The sequence below is a fragment of the Squalius cephalus genome, assembly GCF_949319135.1.
Source record: "Squalius cephalus genome assembly, chromosome: 15".
NCBI classification, from domain to species: Eukaryota; Metazoa; Chordata; class Actinopteri; order Cypriniformes; family Leuciscidae; genus Squalius; species Squalius cephalus.
In genome coordinates, this window is record NC_137136.1 from 23,530,627 (window position 1) to 23,540,264 (window position 9,638).

Genomic DNA, 9,638 nt, shown 5'->3' on the forward strand with positions numbered 1-9,638 from the left:
GAGACAGGATTCTTTAGTGTTAGATCTCAGGCCTGGCTGCGCCCTGAGAGGATAAACCTGATCGAGTCATTAGTGCTTTCTGATGTGATTGACAACCAACCAGCTGTTGACCACAGGTGCTTTATTTACAACATGTGAAGTTATATTGTTTAGACAGGGATGATAGATTTGTGGTTTAGTACCACATAGACAAGCATGTACACACACACACACACACACACACGCATGCTCACACAATAAGGAAGAAAGATGCTATTTAGTGTCCAATCAGGAAATGAATATGCCTGCAAGGTTTTGATTGTTTGCCCAAGAAAAACCCGTCAGCATGATGGTGCAGTGATGTTTAGGTAGATTTGGCTCAGGTTTGTTCCTCAAGTATGAATTTATTTGATTTTTGGCCATTTTATGATATTTTAAGTAGGGCTGTCAAATGATTAATCGCGATTAATCGCATCCAAAATAAAAGTTTGTTTTTACATAATATATGTGTGTGTACGGTGTATAATTATTTTCTATATATAAATACACACACATGCATGTATATATTTAAGAAATATTTGCATGTATATACATATTTATATTCTATATAATTTATATTATATATAAATATTTTATATATAAATAACACATTTTTCTTAAATATATATGCATGTGTGTGTATTTATATATAGAAAATAATTATACTCCATACACACACATATATTATGTAAACACAAACTTTTATTTTGGATGCGATTAATCGCGATTAATCGTTTGACAGCCCTAATTTTAAGATATGTCCACAGTACAAATTGTGTTGGCAACCAGTGAAAACATGCAGCTCAGCTGATTAAAAATAACGAACAGGGTAGAGGGCCTGAGAAATATCAGACAGGAACTAATTCATTTGGATAAGAATGCAGAAAAGCAACATTGCGCAAGATCTTACAGGCATAATTACACAAGCACCTTCATCAAAGGAGGACACGGCTGGGTGGCGCTTGTCTAGTGGTTAAGGGTCTGCTAATAAAACACTAGGCAAGCCCTTTAATCAAAGCTTGTATAGGTTGCTCAAGAGAGGCTCCTAACAAACATTTGTATCTAAAAATGGGAATCACTATGAATGAAAAGCAAATTACACATTCAAAATATAAACAGTTTATTTGTTGTAGATGATATATATAATTTTACATATCATAATAATATTTCTTACACATAAAGGCACAATATATGGGTAAATCATACAGGAATTATTAAAAAAGTGAAAAAGTGAGTGATATCAGTGGGATCTAATAAAAAATGTGAATGTTTAAGTAGTTTTTGGGGACATCTATATATATGTTTGTTTTTAAGCAAAAACAAATGCTTCTAATCGGCTAATGAGATATGAATGCACAGAAGTTGGCTTGTATATTACATTGCATATTTCTAAAGAAAGACAATGGGAAGTAAAACCCATGTCCGCTGTTGAAACAAGATGAAAAGATTGGCTGTTCTAACCTGCTTTCAAGTTTCATAAAAAAATGAATAGAAAAACCGCTGTCTTGGGGACATGAGCCAAATATATGTGTAATAACAGAAAACAAAACAAAAATACATTTCAGCTGGAGTGGGTAGAACATTTAAAAAAAGTTTAAGCAACATTTATTGAACACTGAAAACCAGACAATGCTAAATTCACTCATTAGCATATTCATCTGTGGTCAAATCAGCTTTATATTTGCACATGCACAACTTTAATGCCATCACCATATTAAAAGCCCATGTGATACAGAAATCATGGCAATACAAATGCAATTAAAGCGAGCTTTTGTTTCAAAAATGCTAAAAATAAATCTATACAGTTTCAGCATTTTTTTTTTTTTTTTTTTGCCTCAATCTCACAAAACATATCAAGAACATGATCAGGTCCCATTTTTACTGCAATTTGATCAAATAATTGCAGCCTTAGTGAACATAACAATCTTCTTTCAAAAAATAAAAATAACCTTACTGATCTCCAACTTTTGAACAGTAGTGTTATAGTGTAATATGGTGAAATGTGACCTGGACATGTTTTTGTGAGTTTTATGCAATTAAAAGGAGAACTGAGAGAGAATATCCATGATTATGTCATCTCCGTTAAATTTGTACAAAATTACAACCCGAACCCCAGCCACCCCACCTCCCTTGTTCAGATACAGCATATAAACTTTGACAGCACTAGAAAAAGCTTTGATGAAATATATACAAAATGCACTTAACATTTTAGTGTGAAATCTTGAGACTTCTGGAAATATGACATGGTGTTAAACTGTAATACACCTGTAGATGTACTTCCACTCTCAAAGGAATCCACTGGAATTTAGTGGAAGGTTAAGATCTCTATTAATGCCCTGTTCTCCATTTTCCTCCGATGGCCTCACGATGAAGAGCTCGTGTCCTGCGAAAGAAACCTGTTCTCGATGTTATCTGCACAGTTAACCAAACACATGTCCTTTAATGTCTCTGTGAACATCTGGATGCGGTGATATGGCAAAACATTGTTCCCTCCTCCACTGCCACTGTCACTCCAAACCTTCAGCATCTGATAGTGGGCATCCTTGCAGTTCCGGTGGTCTTGTTCTGCCCTGTCAATGTTCTGCTCAGAAACACCAAGCCGACGTGCAAGTTCTTTAAATCGTCCGATAGGGACCTCGTCCAGCACAAAATAGAAGAACTCGTGAACTAGAAGAGCGATAGCCGGAGAAAGAAATGGGGGAGAGAAAGATGACAGACATTAATAATCTTTAACCTTCATTACTCAAGCCTCCAGTGTGTAGAAACAAATACACACAGACATACTTTTGATCTCTTTTGGGACGCAGTCTGGGAGTTTTCTGTGCTGTTCTGGTTTGCATGGCTGATTTATAAAAGCAACACTCTCATTTATATTGTCTGGTGGCACAGTGATAATAAATGTCTGTGGAAAACATAAAATAAAGATAATTATTTAATAACATGCATAAAACAATCATTTCAGTCTTCTGACATACGCGATAAACTGTCCATGAATTTTCTTGCCGATGATTTTTTTTACAACAGGGGTCTTGAAAAAAATACATTAAACAGTATATTCAAAGTTAACTTCAACCAAAGCTAGAGTTAACAAGCTAAATGGTTCATTGTCCCCACACATAACAAGTTAAGTTAAATCATGACAACTCTCGAAATAGTTTTAGCATGTTATTGAATATGGCGATGTTAATGTATTTGATGTCAACGCGGCTGCTGTTGATTATTGGATATGGACTTACTACTGCTAACAGATACATAGACGCGTTGCTGAGAGCATGTAAGGTACGCTGCTGCATAAATAGACATTGATCCTGTTGCAGATCTAGGCAGGCGGAGCTGGGGGAGGTGGAGGGTTTCAGAGCATCGTTACAGGACCCTACAGCAAACTCTGAACCAGACTATTGAAATGTTGAGCAAGCAATCTCATTGGCTGCAGGATCAGCAGAGGCCAATCGGTATGTGCTCATTGCTTGCAGATTACATGTAAAGGATAGATCAGCCTGCACTCTCCAGAGTTTCATGACTGAACTAGATATTTATTGAAGTAAGATTCAAATGTAATCTTGGGTAAATATTCTGAGCCCCGCTCTATCCATTCAGCAAGGGGTCTTGGGCTGAAAAAGTTCTATAACTTTATTTGATCAAGTATAAGAAAACATATTTTAAAGAAATGAATACTTTTATTTTGCAAAGATGCATTGAACTGATCAAAACAGAGAATGTATTAAAAGAGAAAATGTATTACGGTTTCCATAAAAATGTTAAGCGGCATTGATAATAATAAGAAATGTTTCTTGATTTCTGAAGGATCATGTGACACTGAAGACTGGAGTTCTTTTATTTATTTTTAAACTAACAAGCTATTTTAAAGTGTTCTAACATTTCTCAATATTACTGTTTTTCTGTATTTTAAATAATACAGTAAAATAAGCCTTGGTGAGCAGAACCAGTTTAGCATTATTATATGTCATTATTTTTATTATGGGAAATTAGTTTGGTTAAGAGTCCAAAAGGAGGGACCTCGCGAAAAAGTCAAAACACCATCAAAACTGAATCATCTTCTGTGAAAACAGCACTACAGTAATTATGCGTTTAGCATCAAACGTGAATCATTCACACTGAGGAGATGAATGGTGTGTGGTGTCTTCGTGTCATAGGTTAATGAAGAATTTTACCTGATCTTCGGGAGCAGCTGATGATGATGATGTCTGCGTTGACAATGCACGATTCCTCTTCCTCTGAAGCCTGATGCCTTCATATAACATAAACACTCCCAATGCTACAACCGTGATGCACGCACAAACGGGAACCAGTATTTGAGGTAATGTGCCTGAAAGATCAATATGACGAGAAACACACAATTAAATTCAACTCTTGTCTTAAGGCATGTTGTTTTTGGACCGCAGATACACTTTGCTTAGTCATGGCAGGGCAAATTCAAAAGAACTTGAACGCTAAACGGGACTTCCCAAGATTACTCATGTTTTTCAGAGATTTCTGTCCTGGTTCTCTTTATCGATACACTCTAAATTCATAGTTTGCCAAGAGTAGCCTGTTAGGCATCAACAATATGAGGAAAGCTAACAGACTGACTCAGTTTCTGATGAACACACGTTTTGAATGGATGTTGATCGGTAGTACTCACCTGAAGGACTTGTTGGATGGATGGATTTAACAGGGATTGGTGTGGTTTCGCACAAGTGTTTACACCATACCCCACATCTATAGGGCATAAAGAAAACTTTACTAAACATGTTGATTATTGTGTTATTCAGTTAATTAGCCACTAAAATAATCTTCACGGGCTAATTCAATACACTTCAGTGTTTGTGAAGAGCAGCTGCGACATGCAGGGAATACACTCTAACATAAAATGTGATAACTTAAACAAGCGCCAGCAGGGCTGACGGGTACTTAAGGGTGACTTACTCAGTGCATGGCTTACAGGATTTATTATCCTTAGCAGGGTAATGATTTTCTTTGCACGAACAGTTTGTATTCTGTTCCTGATTACCTAATAAAAATGGAAACATTAACCAATGGTATCCTACAATGTAAATATAAGATTAATATAGAACTTTATTTAATTTATGAAGCTTAATTAAGCTTGAGGAACTTACATTCCCCAGTTTTAAACTGTCCAGGTCCACATTTCTTACAGGGATAACATTCCCATTCAATGTCGTCTAATTTCTTCTTGTAATATCCATCCTCACACCCACATTTCCTATCGGTATCGTGTTTACATGGTGATATCTCCTTGAAATGGGCTGTGGATAAGTGACAGATGAAAGACATATGAAAACATGGCAAAGATCAAATGAATTGGTTATTGTGAAGTTCTTAACAATCATCCACTTACTGGGATACTTTCCTCCATTTTTTATTTGCCCATATTTACTCACCCTCATGTTCATCCATACATTTATAACTTTCTCTCTTCTGTGGAACACAAAACAATATATTTTTAAAAAATGTTTTTTTTTGTTTTTTTGTCAATACAATTAAAGTCAGTGGAGTCCAATGTCGTGTTGTACCCCATTGACAATCATTGTATGGACAAAACCTGTTAAACATTTTTCAAAATATCTTGTGTGTTCCGCAGAAGAAAGAAAGTCATCCAGATTTGTGACGATATGAGGTTGAGTAAATGATGATCATTTTTGGGTGAACTATCCTTACAAAACAAGAAATACAAAAAATGAAATGTATAATGGCATTCACGTTTTTTGCAAGGCTGGCATCTGAAGCAGGTTTTAAAGTAGTTTGATTTCTCCAGGTAGGTTCCATTTTCGCATTTCACACACTCTGACCTTTTATTCGGTTCAGGGCACTCCGCTTTCAACTTAAAACCTAAAGTAGGAAACACGAGTAGAAAGGTGGAGAGAGAAAAAAACATCAGTGGAAGCTGAACAAAAGATTTCTGTGGAAAACACACCCCGTTGCTACATTATCCAAAATGTTTTAACAGCTTTGCTCGATTACGATTATATGATTAATGTTCTTTTAACCAAAAAACTAACCAAAAAACACCACACACTTTAATGAAAGGACATAAACTGGACATAAAGAGCAATTCCATTGACACATTTCACATCTATAAACTAAAGCATTGAATTTTGCTTTACCTGGATGACATTTATCACAGCAGAAACTTCCCTTCTTAGCCGGGAATTCATTTTCAAGACAACTTGTCTTGGCTCCACTGATTGCAGAATGTGATATTGTATATGATTGGCTGATTAGAATCTGTGGGGAACACAATGTCATTTGGGTCAAAATGTCTGGGGATTGACATGCAATTAATATTATGTGTAGAGTGCACACAATACTGTATCCCACAATGAAATGTGCTTTGCTTGACCTTTTATTTCAAACGTGGTGAATAAACCAGAAGTAATATCTCACACAATTTCAAATAGCTCCTTTTTCACTCATCATCTGGTCAGATTGTGTCTTTATTATGAGAATAAATAATTAAGATGACTGAATGGCTGTTTGGACAGTCTACTGCCTGCAAATTTTAATACCAACAGCATGCCCGAATACATAATAACTGATTCAAAAATGTAGATACAACATTGTTATCATAATGATGTTTTTTTGCATTAGAGCATTATAAAAAACATTATTTTTTTAAGAAAAGAAAAAAATGTCTTAACATTTAGATGTCCAGTCAAATAATGAGTGAGCCTTAATTTTTTTTTTTTTTTTTGGAGGAATGAACTATATGTACAATATAAAGTGACTTCTCTGATGGGTTGATATTTCTTCAAAATTATGGGTAAGGTTTGACATTAAAACCCTGACATTAAGGTTAACATTAAAAAAAAAAAAAAAATCTCATGGCTTCTACAGAAGCAAATATCATCACTTGAAAAATCTCATGTATGTCTTAAAAGGTTTATACATTATAATTAAAAATAAATTACGGAACCTGAACGTTGTGCCCCATTCCATAGATAAAGTAACCAAATATTTAACCAATCAAAACAACCCTTAATGATAGACAACTATGATGAAAAACTTACCAAAACAACATTTTACAGCTTTATTTTAGACGATAACCTGGGCACTTTTGAAAATGACGGCTTACTGCAGAGTAAATTGCTTTGCAAATCCTGTCTTACCAGCAATAAAATACACAGCTGACATTTCCTCATGGCCGCTGTAGAGGGCGCTAAAGCAGCTTCTTACTTCACCAAACACACTGCCCGGACAGGGCGGAGGGTCGGAGGATGAAAGAAGGGGGAATAATTAAGTGCAGGTAACAGTAAATAAAATTACCGAATTATTCATTTCACAACATTACATAGTCAAGACAATGCAAGAGATATATGAAATCTTATTTCCTTGTTGGCCTATATCAAGCATCATTACAGTAGCCTAACCTGTTGCGAAATAATGCCCAACGTTACATGAGAAACTTATATAAACCACATACAGTATCGAATACAGATGTCATTGTTAATGGCAGATGAGACCCGCACAGACATGTAGACTACTAAACATTTTCCCCCCGTTTTAACCCTAAGTCTCGACGCCCACACTTACACTTGAAAGTGTCATACTAAAGATTGCCAGAGATAAAGAGATTTTACTGAGAACAGCGCGTGAACTTACCTCTCTACTCATGGCGATAGCACTGTTTTCCTTTATTATCCTCCCAAAAACGTTTGTATCATCCTTACTGTAGCAAATAACTACAGAAAAGCGTGTTAAAAACGTGAGAATTGTAAAGTATCACTACCGTCCATTTCCTCGGAGAAGGAAGGGCAGTCGTTAACTGGAAATGTTATGCGTCACGATAGTCCGCTCCTCCTCGCGTGCCTATGGTGTTCTCAAGAAGGAATTCGAGCGGCGGGATGAAACCGAAAGTATGCTAGGCCTACTTTAAGTGAAGCTTCTATTACAACAGTGAGAAAGGCACAGTCTTGACTCTTTACACAGTGATGGCGCCACACTGCAGAACACAAAATGTGCTAAACGTATTAAAGTATTAAAGCAAGGATTGCTATATTGGGTAACAGTTTATTTTAAAGTGTCCTTGTTATGTTACATGTAGGCTACTTACCATAGTAATAAAAGTAAATTATGCATAATTAGCCTACATAATGCAACTAACCCTAATCCTACCCTAACCCTATTGTAAGTAGCCTACATGTTGTAAATTAGTATTAGCCTAGTACTCCTTAAATATAGGCCTATAATTACACTGTAAGGTGATGTTCACACATAACCCGTTTTTCCATTCCAATGCGCTACTGTTCCATTGTTTTTCTATGTAAACATGCGCCAGATGGGCGTGAACCGTTGCGCTCGCGTTTTGCGATTTTTGTGCAGCGTCTCGCGCAGACACGGCATTCTAAAAATTTTAGCTAGTTTTAGTTAAACTTTTAAAAAACCCATCTTGAGACCTTGCGTTTTTCCCCATTTCACTGCCCACATCTTGCGTTTTTCAATAACACATTCTGTGTGAACGAGCCCTAACAATGAATAAAAAAAAGTGTAACCCTATGTTGATGTCTTTTGTTGAGTGTTGGAGAATACACTTTATCTTATAGCCTAATACATTTTTCTATCAAACTCTCTGTGCTACAAAACTAGGGTTAAAGACAACTTAAGTTGCCCAAAAATGAAACAGCCTAATGTCATGACTTTCTTCCTAATTTTTTTTTACATTTTTAAGAATGTTTTGGTATGTTGCAACTTGCATCCGGATTACTGAGTAAGTGATTTGAACTTGAAAACCAGGTCAGATTGAATCTTTCAAAATGGTTTTGTAAATAGGATCAACCGATTCAATGATAAGATCTGACACAAATGAGTCAGACATGGCTATAATTTGCTGGAATACACTGTGACTTTTACCCTGATTAGTCTGGACGAGTTAACTCCAGCTGCCGAAAGTTGGAGCCAGCCTGCAGATTTTGGCCAGTCAGAGTAGATTTCACAAAAGAATTGCATAGTGTATGATGGGCATAAAAATGATGAGCTTCAGACTGTTCCATCCAGTTGGAGGATATCAAACATGTCTGATATTTTGAGCCAATTTTGGAACACATATCATTGTGTATGATGTGCCTTTCTACTCTCATGAAGAGTCGCAATAGGGCTTCAGAAAACTAGTCATGGAATGCTATCATATTTTATGGTGGTTGTGAGGCCCTCTTTAGGCTAGACATCTTCAGTCACCATTTATTGTCAATGCATGCAAATAGGAGTAGTTCTTCAAAATGTCTCCTTTTGTGTTCCATGTAGGGAAGAAAGTTATGAGTTTGACCTGAGAGTGAGTAAATGATGACAGAATTCTCATTTATGAGCAAACTATCCCTTCAAGTAATGGCACATTCTCATACCACTGCAGAGACTGCACATAAAAATACATACATGGCGTATGCACATGCTTTTTTGAATTGCACAACAAATGAGGAAATGTTTTCATAGCTCTCCCTGTTACAAGTTTTGTCTTTATTTATTTTTCTAGGTGGAATATGAGCAAATAAGGCTCTTAAACTGTTCACTTCTATCTTGAGGAAAAAGTTAAAGACTTTCTTTTATAATAGCAGACAGAATGTTGCGCTTAGCTGCTGAGGCAAAGAAATAACTTCCTCACCTCCGAA

At 36.1% G+C, this 9,638-nt stretch overlaps 1 protein-coding gene across 1 annotated transcript; it reads right to left on the reverse strand.

Annotated features, from left to right (window-relative positions):
* Window positions 1-700: 700 nt before the first annotated feature.
* tnfrsf1a (tumor necrosis factor receptor superfamily, member 1a) lies at window positions 701-8,021 on the reverse strand. Its single transcript, XM_079893810.1, has 10 exons — window positions 7,639-8,021; window positions 7,146-7,225; window positions 6,144-6,264; window positions 5,740-5,868; window positions 5,136-5,285; window positions 4,945-5,029; window positions 4,661-4,737; window positions 4,191-4,345; window positions 2,803-2,920; window positions 701-2,685 (listed from the first exon to the last, which is right to left on the reverse strand). The coding sequence occupies exons 2-10, from the start codon at window positions 7,176-7,178 to the stop codon at window positions 2,381-2,383; spliced, it is 1,173 nt and encodes a 390-aa protein (XP_079749936.1). The 5' UTR covers window positions 7,179-7,225; window positions 7,639-8,021; the 3' UTR covers window positions 701-2,380.
* Window positions 8,022-9,638: the final 1,617 nt, after the last annotated feature.

Excerpts from the sequence above, each read along its gene's own strand:
- tnfrsf1a (XM_079893810.1), bottom strand. The coding sequence starts at position 7,178 with ATGAGGAAATGTCAGCTGTGTATTTTATTGCTG. Across the intron at positions 5,030-5,135 it reads ACAGTTTAAAACTGGGGAAT|GTAATCAGGAACAGAATACA; the intron begins GTAAGTTCCTCA and ends CATTTTTATTAG. Across the intron at positions 2,921-4,190 it reads CAGCTGCTCCCGAAGATCAG|ACATTTATTATCACTGTGCC; the intron begins GTAAAATTCTTC and ends TGTTTTCCACAG.